Source organism: Zosterops lateralis (assembly GCF_965231275.1).
Source record: "Zosterops lateralis genome assembly, chromosome: 10".
Taxonomy (NCBI): Eukaryota; Metazoa; Chordata; class Aves; order Passeriformes; family Zosteropidae; genus Zosterops; species Zosterops lateralis.
This window is the reverse complement of record NC_139770.1, coordinates 24,994,782-25,014,820: the sequence shown is the minus strand read 5'-3', so window position 1 is coordinate 25,014,820 and position 20,039 is coordinate 24,994,782. Positions and strand designations below refer to the sequence as shown.

The 20,039-nt window shown below is 37.4% G+C and overlaps 1 protein-coding gene across 1 annotated transcript in view; it reads left to right on the top strand.

The window, feature by feature from the left end:
- Nucleotides 1-19,836, top strand: part of LOC310913367 (period circadian protein homolog 2-like) — a 45,610-nt gene extending 25,774 nt beyond the window's left edge. The window contains 15 exon segments of the mRNA XM_083868747.1: nucleotides 56-134; nucleotides 4,479-4,585; nucleotides 5,226-5,379; nucleotides 5,559-5,667; nucleotides 6,047-6,178; nucleotides 7,352-7,448; nucleotides 7,982-8,138; nucleotides 8,221-8,348; nucleotides 9,877-10,050; nucleotides 10,305-10,565; nucleotides 11,316-12,163; nucleotides 13,908-14,091; nucleotides 14,604-14,796; nucleotides 16,325-16,475; nucleotides 17,404-19,836. Of these exon segments, the coding sequence (XP_083724873.1) occupies nucleotides 56-134; nucleotides 4,479-4,585; nucleotides 5,226-5,379; nucleotides 5,559-5,667; nucleotides 6,047-6,178; nucleotides 7,352-7,448; nucleotides 7,982-8,138; nucleotides 8,221-8,348; nucleotides 9,877-10,050; nucleotides 10,305-10,565; nucleotides 11,316-12,163; nucleotides 13,908-14,091; nucleotides 14,604-14,796; nucleotides 16,325-16,475; nucleotides 17,404-17,553 (2,924 nt within the window). The 3' untranslated portion in view covers nucleotides 17,554-19,836.
- Nucleotides 19,837-20,039: the final 203 nt, after the last annotated feature.

Sequence of the window (20,039 nt, the reverse complement as noted above, 5' to 3'; positions counted from 1 at the left end):
GTATTATATATGCAAATGCCCCAGTTGCTAATATGCTTTTGTTTTTTTCTTTCAGCACCCAGAATTCCTCCTGACAAAAGGATTTTTACAACTACACACACCCCGACCTGTTTGTTTCAGGATGTAGATGAAAGGTAACTTAAAAAATTATTTTTCAATTTACTGATGAGCAGCTATCCAATGTCTTTACAGGATTTAAGATGTGTGTATGGAGTTAGAAAATTATTCAACTGCTAAAGAGTGTTTAACGTAAGAAAAGTACATCTCCCCATTTTCATTAAGCATGAGAACACATTACATTGATATTTAAGTGCCTGCTAACATCTTGTTATTCTACTTTCCTTCGCTGTTGGGAAATTCTGGACATGAGTATAGTCAATGAGCCCATATCCAGAAGAATTCCTGTGCTGCCAGTTATTACCTGTATGAGATGTTTAGGTGGGGGGATTTTGATTTCTTAGATTTGATTCAGCAAATCTGCTGCTGTCACTCTTGCTGGCCCAGGTACAACTAGAGGTGCAGCTTTTCAGTACAACATTAGGCTTTTTGGAAAAAAGGGTACATAAAAATGGTTCAAATTGCACTGACTGAAGACTTCACATTGTTTTGACAGTCATGAAAGCTGGTTAGACTAAGTATTTACACTCTACATTAGAAACTAAAATGCCACCTGTGATCTTAATATATATACAAAGACACAGGAACTGAGGTCTAAAGCAAGCTTTCATAGAATCATTTGGGTTGCAAAAGACCTCTAAGATCATCAAGTCTACCACTAAGCCCTGTCCCTAAATGCCTCATCTGCAAATTTGAAATTTTGAAACGTCTGGGGATGGTGACTGCACCCCTTCCGTGGGCAGCAGCCTGTTCCTTGACAGCCCTTTCCATGAAGAAATGTTTCCTAATAGCCAATGCAAACCTGCCCTGGGGTAACTTGAGGGCGTTTCCTCTTGTCCTGTCACTTATCCCCTGGGAGAATCAACCCTCTCACCCAATTTGCTGTTGTCTGCAAACTGCTGGTGCTCTCCATCTTCTTGGCCAGATCATGGATAAAGACATTAAACACAGCTGGACCCAATCCTGTCCTGGGGACAGGACTTGATAAGAGAGTTCACTTGTTCCTGAGTTGAAAACACTACCTTTCCCCTTCCTTTTCCACTTTCCTTGATATTTTCTTTGTGATGGTTTCTGGTATTTGGGCTGTATATGGCATTTCATTTTGATTTTTCTTTTCTCCCTGCTTAGCAAAAACTAAGTTAGCTACAATGGTAACGTCTCACTGCTGAGATTCTCCTATTTGTTTTTAAGCATTCTAAGAATGCTAAAATTTTCTTTGTAGGTTGAGATGGGAAGATATCTTCAGACAGAGTAGGAGTATAATGGACAATTTTGAGATTCTATGGTATTTTTTGAGTGGAAATATTTTTTCTGAAAAAATATTTCATTGTTGGCAAAATCCTTAAATGCAGTGGAAGAGAGAGGGATTGGGGAAGGGAGGTTATTAAGATGTTTGACTAAGATGGAGTCAAGGTAAAAAGAACACTGTTTGACTTCTGAGACAGTTTTATCTGAGAGAGGCAGACTTTGTGGCTGAGTTCCTGTAGGATACTGTAATGCTGACAAACTGCTTTTCCATGCTGTGATTTATACAGTTCCTCTAAACAGCTCAAGTTGATAAAATAACTACTTAATCCACTGTAGTTCTGTCTTCTTCATGGATTTTTCTCTCTCCTTCATTTTCACACATGCTTCAAGCCAGTTGCAGAGTGTGTTTATCTGTACAAAGAGGCTGAAGGCACAGTGCAAAGCTTCTGTTCCTCTGTGTGTCCACAGCTCAGTGGTCTCCAGTAGTCATTTAACAGAAATGGCAAATTTACTGAGTGGAGCAAGTCCAGTAAATCCTTCCCTCTGGATCCTATGGAAGCTTCTTTCCTGTTAGTCTGATGTTAGCACTTGTTCTCAAATACCATTTTCTAACACTTTCAGTGAGAGTTGATTGCATCTTGCTCTGAAATTAGGACTTTGCATCACTTATTTCTGTTTTTGTCATTGTGTAGTTGATTTTTCTTTTAATGATTTAGCTCCTGAGAGCATTGGCAGCCTGATAAATGTTTACAAAGACATGCATATGCAGCTTATTACTCTTAAGCTCTCCAGGGTTTGGTGGAATACACAAAGCAAGAGATTGTTAAAGAAAGCAGTCTTAATGTTTTAAAATGTGCAACTGAGCACTGCTGTTGACTGAGCATTGTTTATAACATAACCCTGAAACTGTTGCTTGACTTGCATAAAATAAAGTTAATTTCTATAATCAGTATGTGTTCATGGGTTGGAAAAATGCATATTTGTCTGAACTGTGCAGGTGGATTTCTGCGCAGAGTATGTTAAGTAAAAATAAATATTTTCTTGAAATCAAATGCATCATTCCTATATGTATTTGTCTTTATATATTTGATACTTCATGTATGTAATAGGTGTAAGTAGTTCATAGTGGAGTGATCTTTCTAAATTAATTTACACCAGTTTTGTATGTAACTTATAATAATAATATAGAGAGACTTCTTATTCATGGTTTTTTTGACATTTTAAATGTCATTCTGTCTAACACAAACTAAACTTGGCAGCATCTCATCAGCCATTCTTATGCCACAAGTGTATTTGCATTCATAAAATTAATTTATTAACTTAACCTCTGAATTTTTATGAGTTACTCATTATGAGGACGCATAATGATGCCAAGACATCATTCTCCAATACAGCATTACATGAGCACAGAAGGGCTGGTTGGAAGGGACTGCTGGAGGTCTTAGTTCCATCCTTGTGCTTGAAATGAACCCTTGCCCAGTCCTGGCTAAGGTCAGCTGTGGCCTTGTCTCAATAATGCCTGAAAACCTTCAGAGACAGAGATTACACAATCTCTATGGGAAACCTCCTGTGTTGCACTGCTCCATTAAAAAACCTTTTCCTAACATCCAGCATCAGCTTTCCAGGCTCCAGTCTGGGACTATTGCCTGTAGTTTTATTGTCTGGCACCATCAAAACTCCATTTTTTGTAAATCCTCTTTCCAGCAGTGTGGGAAGCTCCTGGATCATCTTTTAGTTTCCTTTTCTGGCAAGGCCAGCTCAGTCTTACATTCTAGATCCCTGACTTCCATAAAGCAGGTGGCAAAGAACAAGAGCAGTGCTGAAAAAAACCTTCTTATGGTGTTATTTGATGAAGTCCTGGCTGAAGTTGTTCGGAGTTGACTGAGATTTTAAAGTCCTCTAGCAGCACAACTTTTTTCATGTGCTTTGAACTTGGCAGCACTTCTGAATGTCAATGTGTCAAAGTGAGCTGATTTGGTATGAGTTCCATGCCAGTTTCTGCTCTGTTGCTTTAGTTCATCTACAAGCTTTTAAGACTCATTATTAAACTAATTGCTTTGATAATAAGGCATTAGTTACTATCCTCTTTCCCCTCTCAGCCTCTTTGCTGGAAGGGTATGTTGGATGTTTTGGGGAACTGATGTAATTCCAGTGGGTTGTTGGAAGTGCGGTGTTGAAGGCATTTTCTGCATAATGCTTTTGAGTTCCTACACAATACAGATCCCCTGGTTGAAGCACTGGGGCTGAGTTCTTCATTAAAGCTATTCAGATACTCAAATATCTCCCTGCTCCTGGCCATTTGGCAGTGAGTGGGACTGGGGGGGAAGATGAACAGCATTTTGAGCTGACAAGATGACTTGTTGGTACCTGGTAATTTAAACATCATTGAGCAGTGTTGACTTAGTACATTTTTTTTCCAAAACACATTTTCAGTGGTTAACCTTCAGAGTAAGGTGCAAAGTGATATTTGTGAACTTTCTCTCTTTATCCTCAATGCAAATGCTGGAAGTGATCAATAAAAAATATTTTATTGCATAAATTAGTTTTTCACATCACTAGAAGTGGCCATGGATAAGGTGCAGGAATTCAGTACCACTGCTTGTAATTCTCTAGTTAATAAGCTTGCTCCCATGCAGCTCTCTGAGTTGAACTCTTCACTTGCCTGTGAGAAAGTTGTCTTGTGTGCTGGTCAGCTCCCCTGGTGCTAGTTCAGCTGCGGTAATCCTGTGATCCTTAGCCATGGCTCCCAGCCAAGGGATTCCAGTACTATTTACCTTCATGAGAGTTTTACAAGATTAAACTTTATTAATGCTCTTTTAAAATTAGGGTAAGTACTTATCCTCTAAAGTTAGGCAGAAAGAAAAGACAGAACTACTGTAGCAGACTCCTTGATTTCATCTAACCACCACCCCACAAGCAAACCAAGCCTCCCTTGCCCTAAGTGTATGACTTGTTCTTAGCTTGGCACTGCTTCTTCACCAAATGTAAACTTAAAATTATTAATTCGCTTCACAGGAAAAGCAGCAAAGAAAGCTTTAAATAAAAACATTTTAAACATAAAATATACATTTATTCTACTTGATTTTTAATATGTTTTCTTTGTCTTTCTCCAGAGCAGTACCTCTGTTGGGATACCTACCTCAGGATTTAATAGGAACACCAGTCTTGGTTCATCTTCATCCAAATGACAGACCCTTAATGCTAGCAATTCACAAAAAAAGTATGTAACCCTTTACTGTGACAGAAATAGAAATTTTTTCTAGAACTTAATAATAAGGACTACAAAGATCTCAACAAGCAGTAGGAGAAAACCAATTGTGACTTTGATTTTTCTCCACAAAACTGAATCTTTTACTGCACAACTTGGTTCTTAATGCAAATCCATGAAAATGAGAAATCACTTGATTTTCTACTTTCTATGAAGCATACATATCTATTGTAAACAAATTGACTGTAAATAAGTATTTCATATATAAATAAAATTTTCTTGAGAATGGTGTGATAGAAATTGTCATATCTTACATGATAGGCTTTCTTATTTCATAAAGAAGAAAGTAAGAGCCATTCAAAGCTTGTAAAGCTGCTTCTTCAGCTTTCTTTAGCTTCTTGTATTCTAAAGGTGATTTTCTTGACCATAGTCCAGTAAATTATGAAGATCTGCTTATTCTGGTAGCTCAGCATTTCTAAATGTATCAATGTACCCAGTATTTGCTCCCTCAAGTGGATCTTCCTCCATGAAGAGAAAGGACATTGAATGTCCATTCCCTCCGTGAATGTACAGTTCATTGTAAAATCCTGAATTGTTACGTAGAATTGTGCAAATGTTAATCTGAAATTTCTCTTTGAATCCTTCATTGCAGTTCTTCAGTATGGAGGGCAGCCTTTTGACTACTCACCAATCAGGTTTTGCACTAGGAATGGAGATTATATCACCATGGACACCAGCTGGTCCAGTTTCATCAACCCTTGGAGTCGAAAAGTTTCCTTTATTATTGGAAGACACAAAGTTAGGACGTAAGTTAATAATTTTTGTTTTCCTTTCCCTCAGGTTTACATAGGGATCCTTAAGATGAGGGAACGGAATAAATATTAGATTCTGTGTTGGATGTATAGGTGGTAAATTGAAACTATGGCCTCTCTGTGGTTGAAACACTTGAATTTGCAGTGAGCTGGTGTATGTTTGGTTTGTGCAGGGGTCCCTTAAATGAAGATGTCTTTGCTGCTCCCAACTATACAGAGGACAGGATCCTTCACCCCAGTGTTCAGGAGATCACTGAGCAGATCTATCGGCTCTTACTGCAGGTACAGCAAGGGCTTTACTCTTACCCTGTTCCCTCCCTGCTGAGGAAAGGCTCTTTGTCTTGGTGTGATGTTCTCTTTAGCTTCTTCTACTGTGCTGGAATTTTTGGCCACAATCCTGGGAATTCCTTCCACTCATGATTACCAGACAAGACTTTAGAAGTATGTTAAAGCTCCAGTTGATATCTTAAGTATTTTGTGTTGTTATGGAGACCTCCAGACAAAAACAAAACAAAAACAAACCAAAAACCAGCAAGCAACAAAAAAACCAGTGTAAAATAAAATCTCTTTTCCTGACCTGGAATTACTGGTGTCCTGAAGGAGGGATTCTGTGTATGCATTACATTTATTTATTTATTTATTTTTAATATTGCTTTAACAGCCTGTACACAACAGTGGATCCAGTGGCTATGGAAGTCTGGGTAGCAATGGTTCACATGAGCACTTGATGAGTGTGGCATCCTCCAGTGACAGCACAGGAAATAATAATGAGGATGCTCAAAAGGATAAACCAGTAGGTTTTGAATTTTTCTCATTCAAGTCTGTGACACGAAACAAACTAGTTAAAGTGGGGATTTTTAACTTTTAGAATAACGTTTTCTAATTAGAAATAGGAGAAAATATAAAGAAAATGCTTTTTTTTTTTTTTTTTTTTTTTTTTTTTTTTTGTTTAATATAGAAAAACCCTTTGTCTGAGGGAATAAATATTTCTGGTGTGAATGAAGCCTCAGGGTACTGAAGTGCAGTGATAGACATGAAAGTCAGTGCTACAAAGAATTTAAACCTGTACAGTGTGTTTACTTAATTTAATGTCTGTTACATGGTATATGCTGTGTTTCTTGGAAAAACAGCTGGATATGTGAAAGCAGTTTCTTTAGGAAGGGGAAAGTTTGTAATTACTGTTTTCCCAAATGAAAGTAAGAAGATTAAATGCAGTAATACCTGCATAACCAAGGGATAGCTTAACTAACCCCAATCACTTTTAATGTTGCAAAAATACAGCATTTATATAGAATGATATAAATTGAATAGAATAAAACAATTTTCTAGTTTGTGCTTAGAACTCTGTTTAATTCTGAAAGCCAAAAATTTTCCTTGATAAGTTGTATTGTTTGTAGGCTAATTCTCCCAAATCTGATTTGTGCTTCTGTGATCAGATTTTGCAGACTCCTGCTCTTGCCAAGGTGGTCACTTTCCTAGCTTTCAGTTCTTAAACACTGGTGAAGTAAGCAGATGAAGTCTCAGGATTCCTTACTTAACAGGGGAATAGATACCTGGCATTCCTTCACTATTTCCACAGACAGTGAAGGCTGTTACAGTCCAGTTCTATAACATCCTGTCAGTGCTTGATTAGACTTCTAGTTTTTTTACCAAGTGATAGGTTTGTTTTTTTTCTGAAGTCATCTTTCTAATGTATATTTTCTATTTTCCTATCCAAGTTATTCAAACAGATTAAACAAAATACAGAGTAATTGTTTACAAGAAACATACTTTCAATTTCTTCTCTTTCCAATTCCAAATTTTTGCATCTGCACAATGAAACTGTATATATATGTATTTCTTCTGTGATCAAACTAATTGCAAGATGGGAATTAACTGAGGTTAGATTTATTCTACTGAGGAATCACTATACGTAATGTCTTATGTCAAAATTTTGAAATCACTGTTCTTCCCCAACTGCTTTCAGGAGGTTTGTCAATATGCTCGTAAGGTCAAGAATAAAGGACAGCGTATTTTCACTGACAGTAAAGCAAAACTGGACTATAAGAAAGAGTCTTTTGCAGGTAAGACATTAGCAGTTGCTAGTCTCTTGTGCTGGTGCCTTGGATAATATGGCAGCAGGATTTCTTCCTAGCTGAGTTCCAATCAATGCATAAAGACAGCATTTTATCAACTGAAATTATATTTTCCTGTGTCTCTCTACTGTGCCCAGGAAAATATTGTGTTTGGCTGGGTTGAATCAATAGTGCTGTAACACAGTTAAGGCATGGCCTAAAGCTGTTGTCTTGAAATAATTTTAGTAGGTACTAGAGTTGTCCTCACCATGAGTGTGTTTCAGTCCTAATGATATATATTCTCTTGCAGCCATAGTATCTATTCCTTTGGATCCATATGCAATCTAATTAAACTTTATAACTCCAAGGACCCATGAGGACAGGAAAATATTTACACAATATTCTTTTATTTGTGCATTGGAGTGGTTAATTTGTGACCTGCTAAATATGTAGAAATGAAAAACCTTCATTACTGTTGCTTTTAGGGGAGTTTGTAAGGATTTAATATCTTAATTGCATAATAGCAGTATCTCTTTTCACAGAAAAACAGAATACTGCTGCTGGTCAGGTGAAAGGTGTAGGGGGAAAGGATACTGCTGGGACAGCTGCTCCAAAAAATGTGCCTGCTGAAGAGCTGGCTTGGAAAGAACAACCTGTGTATTCCTATCAGCAGATCAGCTGTTTGGACAGTGTCATCAGGTGAGCAACCAGGGATTAAAATACTCTTGACCTCTGGACACAGGACTAGCATGTCTAATATTGCTAAATCATTGTATTTTAGGTACTTGGAGAGTTGTAATGTGCCTGGTACAGCAAAAAGAAAATGTGAACCTTCAACAAGTGGTGCATCACTGAGTTCTGGAGTTCATGAGCAAAAAGCAGCTGATGATTCTATCCAGCCATTGGGAGGTAACTCCATATATATATAACTCCATATATATATATATATATATAAGTCTTTCTATATATATAACTTCATATATCACAGCTTTTTCATGGCTGAGTTTTGCTGGCAGGCAGTTGGATGCCACTTGTTTGCAGAATAATGACAAATGTATGTTAGGCATGACCTCATAGCTGCTTTCTCAGTGTTTGATGTTGGTGATTTAACTTTTATCATTAATATCTTCCTTACCATTAAAATACTGATTAGTTGATTGCATATCTGGATTGTAGATCAAATAAACTAGTTTGTACTGTGCAAAATACAGTAGGATTTTGAGGTTCAGGACTTGAATCATTATCAAACGTAGGAAGTTTATTCCACAGTTAGGACTTGTAAGGACAATCAGCTGAAAAACCTAGCAGCCAATTAATTGCAACAAAAATATGCAAATTACATTTCTGCTTAAAAGGAACAAGAGAAGGTAAAATGCAGCACTGGACTGTTCTGTGTTTTGTAAGATGTTAGAATCCAATGTTCATCCATAAAAACAAAAAGCTGGGGATTACTGAGGCAAACTGTCTAAAAAGTGCTGCAGACAGAAACAATTCAGTGATTTTTTTAGGCCTTAGAGGTAGCATTTGACATAGTCCCTTGTCTGGATGGGGAGCTAAATGAAGACTATAACTGGTTAGTACAAGGTCTCTGAGATTGGTAAAGAACTGCATGTAAATGAGAGATTTGCTCATTCTACCTTGTCATTATATGAGGCTGAAGGGACCGTGTCCAGTGGAGTTTCTCAAAAATTGGTTGTGGGAATGGTCTTGGCTATTTGATGAGCTTCAAAAAGGAGTTCTAATGCAGCTTTTAGAGTCAAATTAGAAGGTATCAATAGAACACGAACAAAGAGCCCTGCAGAAGGGGTTGAAATGCTGTAATTTGGGGTCTCTGTGGTTCTGGTTGGCAGGAGATGATGTGGGTCACCAGCTCTTTGTTGCACTGATGTCTGAGACAGATGAAGCCACCAGTCAGGAAAAAGGCAAACTTTAGATCTTAAATATGTATTATGGAAGTATTCCTGTGAGAGGAGGAATGTTTTAATGCTGTTTTGTGAGGCACTGCTCTGACCTCTGCTGGATTACTGTGTGTAGCTTTCAGGGCAGAGAATTTTAAATAGCTGGATGCTCAAAACAAAGCTCTTAAAACCAGCTAGTGGAAGAAATCAGTTTACAACACTGTGGGGACTGGGGGCAACATATTCTTGGGCTGGAAGAGGCTAGAAAATTTCTTCCAAAACTGTGCCATGAAAGAAGAGTGAAGACCAGAAAAAGAGGAAAATATCCTTCATTGAAAAGGTTTGGTTTGGCTGTATATGGGCTTAGAGGATTGCATTTGTTGCTCCACAGTTGTTCTAGTCCTTGAATGTATAATGTAAAAAGCTCACTTTTTTTGTCTTCTCAAGCACAGCTTGGCCTTTACTGTTTTGCAGCCCTAGCAGCTTGTAACTTGATTTTGCTCTTGTTTATATTCAGTGAGCTTTATTTCTTTTAACAGATCCTGCTGTGTTGAAGGCATCTGGTAAATCAAGTGGTCCCCCAGTGGTTGGTGCTCACTTGACATCTTTGGCTTTACCTGGCAAGCCTGAAAGTGTTGTGTCTCTCACCAGTCAATGCAGCTACAGTAGCACCATTGTTCACGTTGGAGACAAAAAAACACAACCTGAATTAGGTAGGACTTTTCCTGATATTTTTTCTTCAAGATGGCAAGTGCTAGCAAGTTCAAATTTCAGACATGTGAACAGCTGATGTCTGCTCATGACTTACATTTTCTTACAGCCAAGATGGTCTTAGGAAATGGAATAAATAGGGATGGAATGTGTAATCTTAAACTCGCAGCAATGTTATTATAGAATTGTAATACCTTAATGCATGTACAGGGCTTTCTTTACTTCATCTTGAGTATTTTGCCTTCTGTTCCTGTAGAAATGATAGAAGATGGTCCAAGTGGAGCAGAAATCATAGATGGCCAACTTCTTGCACCTCCATCCAGCTCTGCACACATAAATCAAGAGAAGGAACCATTTAAAAAACTGGGACTTACAAAGGAGGTCCTCGCAGTGCATACGCAAAAAGAAGAGCAGAGCTTCTTGAATAAGTTCAAAGAAATCAAGAGATTTAATATTTTTCAATCACACTGCAATTACTACTTACAAGATAAACCAAAAGGACGGCCTGCTGAACGTGGTATGGCACTAGTGTTCACAATAAAACTTGTATTTATATAGAAAGTAAATTCTGGGAGAGCAGTTCCATTTTTAATTGTTTTGTGGGGCCAGTGTAAACAGTGACAGTTGCATGCTATTTTCAAAACCCACAGAAAAAATTTCTGACAAATCTTGCTAGAAGATTTAAAGTGGAATATTGCTTTTAGTGTCATAATGGACATTTTAGTAATGAATATTTTGATTTTTGTTTGTTCTCTATACTATTACTGTCATGCATCTGCTTTCAAGGGACAAAAAAATCCTACTTTAGGATGTTTGCTTTACTGTGTCTGTGTTTGTATTCCTTTGCTTTTCTTTTCCTTCTGTCTTGCCATCTGTCTTTTGTTCAGATTTTTGGTCTTGTTTTCAGCTGCTTTTTTTTCCAGTTTTCCCCATTCCACTGTTGTGTAATTGGTGAGACAATCTGATAATTGTCTGGTTGCCTTTAAGGTAATAATGTGACCAGCAGGATGGAAATGGCAGAGACTAGCAGTAATAGTGAGATGGTTTTGTTTATTAGGCCTAGGAGTTCTGGATGACATTTTCAGAAGTGTTTGATATGATCTGTCTTTGTTCTCATTTCAATCTTGACTTGACTTGGAACAGAAGTCAGACACTGCTAGGCATATTTTTTTTTCAGATTTTTATCTTTATTTTTTAATTTAAATAGTTATACAGGTCATGTATAGCTATATTTTTATAATCTTTCTTACAACTTTTCCTTTTGCAGGCGGGCGTGGACAAAGAAACGCCACTTCTGGAATGGATCAGCCTTGGAAGAAAAGTGGGAAGAACAGGAAATCAAAGCGCATTAAACCACAGGAATCTTCAGACAGCACAACTTCTGGAGCTAAATTCCCCCACCGGTTCCCTCTCCAGGGTTTAAATGCCACAGCCTGGTCACCATCAGAGACTTCCCAAGCCAGCTACTCAGCAGTGTCCTTCCCCACTGTCATGCCTGCGTATTCTCTTCCTGTTTTTCCAGCAGCAGGGACGGTGCCACCGGCTCCTGAAACTTCACTCTCTGGTTTTAATCACTTGCCAGACTCTGGAAACACTTGCCCCATGCAGCCATCCCAGTTCTCTGCACCCTTCATGACCCCCGTGGTGGCTCTTGTGCTCCCCAACTACGTGTACCCAGAGATGAACAATAACTTACCTCAGCCGCTTTACCCCAGCCAGCCCAACTTCCCTGCCCATCCTGCCTTCTCCTCACAGACAGTGTTCCCCCCACAGCCCCCCTTTGCCACCCCCAGCCCCTTCCCACAGCAGGCGTTTTTCCCAGCACAGCCATTCCAGTACAACCCCCCAGCAGAGACTGAGAAGGCTCCTGTGGCAGAGCCACGCAATGATCCCTCCCGTTCCTGCACTCCACAGTCGCTGGGTCCTCAGGACCAGGCCTCACCACCTCTGTTCCAGTCGAGGTGCAGCTCTCCTCTGAATCTTCTACAGCTGGAAGAAACCACAAAAGCTGCAGAGAGTGGAGCTCCTGCGGGTTTACATGGAGCTTTGGGTGAGGAAGGAGCCATAGGCAACATCAGGACATCGGATAACGGCAGCGGGAAGGAATCCTTACCTGTAAGTCTGGATCACGTCTCCCTTCTCCTGGCTTTGCTGCATCATTTTCACTCATTTCACTTCCAGGACCTGTTTGTTAATGATAGACAGAAGTTATAGAATGCCAGGAGCTGGACTCAGAACTGCAGTTGGTAAATTCAAACTTCAACAAACTGAATAAAATGTGAAATCCAAACATAAGAATAGTCTCAACCTTTAAAAATTAAATCTACCTCATCATTCTTCTAAATTTACACTAGGAAGCTTGGAAATATATCCTGAAAGAGTTTTGTTCCATTTCATTGAAAAAATAAGAATATGGATAAACCCATTGAAAACCACTGAAATAAACTTTAAAATGATGTGAGCACTTTATTTTTAGCAAAAGCTTTTGTTCTAGTGAATTTGTGTGCATGGGAAAAACGATCTGTAAGTGGTCTGAAAAAAGCTGATTTAAATTAAAATCACATCTGTGTTTACAAGCAAACAACCTCAGTAAATGAAGAATTCATAATTTCTTGCTGACCATAACTTTATTTTCATTTTGTTTGTTGCACTAAAACTACGCTGAACTATGTGGTAACTTCTGGGATTTTTTATTTCCTGGCTCATTTCAATTTGATAAATCATTCTGACAAATAACTTGAGATGGAGTAATATGTCTGTAAAGGTTTCCATGGTAGAAATATGTAAACTATTATTTGTGCTTTCTAAAGTCACCATAGAGTATCATTATAAGTGCTGATGAGATGGAGCTGCATCCTATATCTTTTTTGGCTGCCTCCTTCCATTATTCAGGAATATGTTCAGGGTAAAATCAATTCTTTCCATTACTACATGTTTTGCTAAGTTCTGTCAGCCTTAGTTTCTAATATTTAATCTTCAAACTGATTTACATTCAAGTTTTGATTAGGTTAAAAATTAGTGTAGTTAATGCTCCTTCACTTAAAAATATACAAATAAGTGATGTAGTGTAGCCCGGGAAGCTCCTGGGAACATTTTCTTACTTCTTCAGTGCTACTCTTCCTTCTCATCTCAAGGAGATGGAACAGTGAGGGATGTTGATGCAAATCCTTAGAGGTAGATTGTAGTAGGAGCAATTGCTAGTGTGTTGTGAGTGGCTTGGGTAAAATCTGCCTTGTCCAGGACAGTAGGTGCTGTCAAAAGTGAGCAGGAAACATGTTTCTTACTTATGAAACTGTATTATTAATTTTTTGAAGAGAAATTCTATTGGTCTTACTGAAGGAACCCCTGCCTGCCTGTCAATCCACTTCATTATTCTTTGGCATGTGTTATTGGTGACTGTCTTTGAATAATTACGTAACTTTAGAATATGAAATTAAATGGATTTATTATTGATCATTTACATGATTAGTATACAGCTACTACATTTAGTGATAAATGTATTCATAGATAAAGCCTGTTTCATATGCCTTTCTCATACCAGTTGATCCCATCCTCTTTGTTTGTCTCCTCTGCTTTTGAATGTAGGAACCTTTTTTTGTCTAAGAAGGATGTTGAGCTAATTTTGTAAGATGGTCTAGGGTTAAAGTTCATGTTGATGTGTAAGTATAGAGGAGTGCTGACAACTTTGTAGGTTTTTATTCAAATGGACACTGCAAAACTATGAACTGTTTATTACCTTGAAGCATAATTTCTGAGAATTTATTAATTTAAATAACAAAGTTATTATTACATTCAGTAATAAATAGCTTTGAAATTTGGTGTTGGGTTTTTAAATTTTATTTTTTCTCCTTATCACTAGGCTGAATCTCCAATGGATGCTCAAAACAGTGATGAACTCTCCGTGTCCAGTGTCCTGCTTGACATTTTACTGCAGGATGCATGTTCAGGCACTGGCTCAGCCTCCTCAGGGAGTGGTGTGTCTGCAGCTGCTGAGTCGCTGGGCTCTGGGTCCAATGGCTGTGGCATGTCAGGGAGCAGAACAGGTAACTCAGGCAGCCAGAGCCCTCCTGGCATTGCAGAAGGGTTTGAGGTTTTGCAAACACCATGAACAGCAAGTGAAAAGCTTTGTCTTTACTGCTTGTTGCATAGTTTATTCTTGATTTCTTCCTTATTGGATTACACAAATGTTTTCCTATCGCGCTTGATTTACAGAATAGAACTTTTTCCAAGTGTGTGTAAAACAAGGATTAAGATATTTTGCAGGTATAAAGGAATAATAAAAAGACCATACTTCTTCATGTTCATTTAAAACTTTTAAATTAAAGTCAGCTAATTATTCTGTTGAAATTTAATGAAGCTTTTACTTAAGAATTTGAGCTTTTAAAATAGCAATGCAGTTACTCAAGGGTGGAAGTTCTCTCTGTTTAAAAAGAAGAAATAGAATAGTGGTTGTATTTATACATTCAGTACTCTTTAAGCTTTTCTACACACAAAAATGTTCAGATAATCCATGTACTGGACAATTTATAATGAAATGTTAAATTTCTGTTTACAGGTAGCAGTGAAACGAGTCACACCAGCAAATACTTTGGGAGCATTGATTCCTCAGAGAATCACCATAAAACCAAAATGAAGACAGAAATGGAAGAAAGTGAGCACTTCATCAAATATGTGCTTCAGGATCCCATCTGGCTGCTGATGGCTAACACAGATGACACAGTGATGATGACTTACCAGATCCCCTCACGGTAATTCCAGTGGCAGCCCTTCACACATTCTGTACTTAGGGGAAGGAGAATGTACACGAGGAAAGATGTATAGCAATCTCTATCTCAGCAGAAATAATTTGGTTTTAATGCTTATCTCAGTGTCAATAAAAATTGTTGCTTCCTTTATATATTTTGTATACTACCCAAGAATTCCTCAAGAAAGAAAAATTGTTTAATTCGGCTTGGCTGTAGTTTTAGGTCAGTTTCCTGAGATGAAATGAACTGTGGTGTATTTTTTGGAAGCTGTTCCATAGTTAGTGATTTGTAACTATTTCCCAGAAATCCCTGGTGAATGTGCTTAGATCTAGGCATGGTCTGGCCTGGGAGATCTGTTGTCCTTGAGAGGCCACATCCAGTGGAATGCTGCTCTTGGACTTGTGGATTTTAACTGAGTTGTTAACCTCCATATGTTCATTCTTCATAAATTAGGAAAAGGAAGTAGAAGGTAAAAATTATACAGTTTCTAATAAAATAAACATTAAAAAAACCCCAAAAATTCACTACTTCAGAAGCAAAGAAAGAAGGGGTGACAAGTCTGAAGATGTTTTTTTCAACCTACTTGTTTGTATTTCTTGGGAGCAGTGTTTTGAGAATGGTGTTTTGAGAAAAATAGGAGGTTTCAGTAAAGACAAGTCTTTGAAAGATTTCAAAATACAGAAGCACAGGTATAATGGGGAAAGTAAAGAATACATTGTAGGAACTGTAGCTTTTTTTTCCTAGTTTTAAAAATACTTTGATGCTTCTCAGTTTTTGTAGTCTGAAGTGTTGACAGCCATAGGTGGGAATTCCAGTGTCCCATGAAAGCAGCAAAGCCTGCCAAAGAACAGGATATTTTGGTAAGAAGAGTGAGGCTCATTGTCATAGTGTGATGCCGAAGAAGTGAAATGTAAATGCAAACTGTTCTTAGGTACCCTGTAAGGAATAGAAATTATTTTGGGTTTCTTGGAACTTGCTTTGTATTGCTGTCTTTTATAGAGGGATTCAGCTTGTAAATGTTGCTGTGGGATGTGTTTTTGTAAGTTCCTGAATGGAAGGTAGGGCATTTGAAGGGAGAGAGGATTTTGGCTGCTGAAATAGAGTGGTTTCTAAAGTTTAGTTCATTCTTGGTGACCTTCTTAAACACATCTTACTACTCCTGCTTTGTCTCCTGTGCTCTGAGTGTCTGTTTTGAGTTGTCCTCCCACTGAAGAGGAGCTTGGAACTGCAGCAGCAGCAGCAGAGGGAACTACAGTTTTGCTGGTTTCACTGGTGGTGCTGCTTGAATGGCTCTAAGAAAACTGTTCTCACTGATGGGATTTGAAAAGACAGTGAGGCAGCAGAGATGTCTGCAAATGCAGAGAGCAGCTGGAGTAATCACATTTCATTTTCTTCCAATATAAGATTTCTAAGTGTAATGTTCTAGAACAAAAATAGCCTTTAAAAATGTTAGTATTTGACTGTATAACTTCACATAGACATGAAGCCCAGAAACTGCTGAAGCTCAATTTCTAAATACATTTTATTTTAGGGATTTGGAAACAGTTTTAAAAGAAGATAAGCAGAAATTAAAGCAAATGCAGAAACTGCAGCCAAAATTCACAGAAGAACAAAAAAGAGAGCTTATTGAAGTTCATCCATGGATCCAGCAAGGTGGACTGCCAAAAACTGTTGCTAATTCTGTAAGTTTAATGAGTTAATTACGTTTGTATGTATAATGGTGCTTAAATTATTAGCTGCCTATGTTAGACTCTTCCTTTCCTGTTGCTATGAAAGCTTGGTCAATTATGCATAGGAAAAAAATTCAAACTTTCATGCAGTGGTTTCTAGCTTGATTCAATTTAGCATAAATCTTCTTTCCAATGGAGGAAATTAAAGTACTCATGAATACAGTTATAAGAAATTTCCTTCCTCTTTCCGAATTTCCTTGTCTCTGTTTGAAATGCTTTAGCAACACAGCAGAAACTTAACTACATAAAAATCTCTGCTTTATGTACAGAAATGGATGCCCGTTGTTTTCAGAGTACAAAATGAATGGCAGTGTACTGATCCTTTTCTTTACCAGACTTCTTACTCAGGATCATGATTCCTCTAAGTAATTTTATGGCCTGAAAGGAAAAAAGATTAAAAATCCAACAAAACAATGCATCCATGCAGTTTTATTTGTTGTCTATGTATTTTACTTATTCACACACAAATACCTGATTGCATTTTGTTTTCCCTAAGCTTTCATTTGTGGTTTTGCACAAAAGCTGTCAAACACAGAGGCTCTGTTTGCACATGAGTGTTTGAAAAGTCAGTGTGAAGGAATTGCAGTGGAATCCTAATCATGGTGTTAGTGTTACTGCAGCACTGACCCTACAAGCACACAGCTTGGGATCTGTGGCACAACTACTTTCAGTAGAGTTCTCAAGTACTTTCATTGATTTACTGCACTTTATAAAATCATGGTGTGTGGAAAAGCTGTGGAGTGAAATATATCTGGTAGCTGCAGCACAGGTGGAAAGGTTCTCTTGGATTCAAGGTTTGCATACAGGAGGACTGGTGCTTGGAAAGCTTTTTATTTCATGTTACTTATGAGTGCTCCTATTCTTTTTTTTTTCTTTTTAGGAATGTATTTTTTGTGAGGACAATATACAGAGCAATTTTTATACATCATATGATGAAGAAATCCATGAAATGGACCTTACTGAAATGATTGAAGATAGTGGAGAAAACAACTTGGTTTCCTTGAATCAAGTCAGTGAAGAACAAACATAGCCTTTGAGCCTGTTGTTTTGAAAATTGCTTCAAAACGACAGTGAAGGATCCATAAAGGTTTTAATCTTTTATCCAGCAGGATGAATCCAGTTCATAAAAGAAAATGTGTTTTTCTTGCTCTAGAAGAGTCATTTGTGAATGAATCTCTTTTTAAATGGTGGCAATCTCTTCCCAATAAGGACATTGTTGAAGATGGTATAGCTTTTCTTTAAAAGACTCATTTTGCACTTACATGCCTCAAATGTTTCTTTATAAACTATAGAAACTTTCATTGATGCCTACTGTTTTTTGTAGAGTGGGTTAAGAAGTGCTGAAAATCTGACATACATATGGTTCTTCAAATCTCCTTTTGGTGATGGTTCAGCATTATAAATTGTTGAGCAATTTTGCTTAGTGGCTCTTTAGCATTGTTCTTAATATTTGAAGTGGTCCAGCATAGTAGAAGAAATAACCTTCAAGGAAATCAATTCACACTTGCCCTTCTCATACCAGTTGATTCCATCCTCTTTGTTTGTCTCCTCTGCTTTTGAATGTAGGAACCTTTTTTGTCTAAGAGGAATGTTGAGCTAATTTTGTAAGATGATCTGGGGTTAAAGTTCATGTTGATGTGTAAGTATAGAGGAGTGCTGACAACTTTGTAGGCTTTTATTTAAATGGACACTGCAAAACTATGAACTATTTATTACCTTGAAGCATAATTTCTGAGAATTTATACTCAAGAAATCCTTATGCTTAAAGATTTTTAAAACTTCAGACCACAGAGGATGACTGGCCCTGCTTCAGTGGCTCTTAGAGCTTGGGGTAACTTGAGCCTTTATTTCTGACTTGTTTTGTCAGGTTGGCCATCAGATTTTCCAATGTGGCTAAACAAACATCAAATTTGTATGTGGCAAGAGAGGATTAGATGTGTCTTGTCATTTGAAGATAGTTCTTATAAAAAAGAAGTGATTTTGAGAATAGTGTTGACTCACTCTCTTTGATTTACATAATCTCCAATTTAGTGTGGCTGGAATCCTTTGCTGTCGAAGATTTCATTTTAATGCCTCTGAGACTGTATTGACTTGAATATGTGTACTTTATGTTCTTGTGCTGTTTATGTCTGTTGGATGTGGGAAGAGAACACGAGAGAACAACTTTTAATATGTTGGTTAGTTAAAGGACATTTAGTTGCTGTATTGCTAGATGTCAGCTGTAAGTCTTGGGGTGAAAAATGACGAAAGTTAATTCAATTAACTTTGATATGTTTGTCTTAAAATACTTTTCATGGGAAGCATTCCCTTTTTTATTAGGATGTTTCTATTCACAGAAATTTAAGGTTATTTTCATTCTATACAAATATTTCACTTTGTATACAGAGAGGATGTGAAGTTAGATCTGACACCAAAACCACAAAAGTGACTGGTATTCGCTTAGCAGAAGAAATAATTTGTTTCAAGTAATTAGTTATTAATTGGAAAATTTGCACTGGAGACAGGTTCTGCAGGTAGCAAAGTGTGTCAACTTGTGAAACAAGCAGGATCACAATTTTAAAAAACAAATATCTTAAATGTAGTGTGAAGCACTACCCAGCAAGATCTGATGCCTGTCTTTAACAGCTGAGCAAGGTCAAACATAAATATTTGTAAATACAAAGTGAATGAAAATTTTCCAGTGTTGGTGTTCACGTCCGATGTATTAAATGTTTTAATCATAAATGGAACAGTGCAGCTATAGCAACATATGAAATATATTTCATTTTTACATGGAGACACAAACATGGACCAGGGTTTGGGAAAAATAAAAGCTTTATATAAAAGGAGTGCATCATAATTACACAGGTAATTTTCAAAGACTTCTCAACCACTTTGAACTTTGCTTTAGCATGCTTTTTCTCCCCCTCCCCCACATCTTTTTTTATTTGTCCTCATTTCTTTTATTATTTTTTTTTCAATGACCATCTTGTAACCATAACTTAGTGGAAGGAAGAGAAAAGTATATTTAGAGCATTTTGTGGATGTGCTTACTTATGGACTTAATCTTGCATCCTTAAAGTGTTTGCATTTACAGGGTGGTATTAAAATATTTTCCTGTAACTTTAAATCTACATGCCTCCATTTATAGATAAGATTCTGAAGCTGTAATTTTTCCAAACTGTTGTAAGATGATTTATTTGTGATGACACTTTGTCAACATGTCAACAATGTTTTCTGTACACTGTGCAATATATTTTGGTTTTGCCACTTGTGACTAATTTTTATGACTTTGCTTTTTAGAAAACTGGTAAATAAAACAGATATATTTTTAGTTGCCTTTTTGTTTCTTGAGGCTTCTACTCCAAGTAAGAATTCAGAATATGTGCTTTACTGATGGTATGTGAGCTGGTATTTCAAACTCTGACTTCTTGTCCTGGAGTTAAATTGCTGCCAGCTTTTCTGACCTCTGAGTTTAGTGGCCACATGAAAGATTTAAACTTTATATTGAGGAGTTGTTCTGAAATCATGTACAGA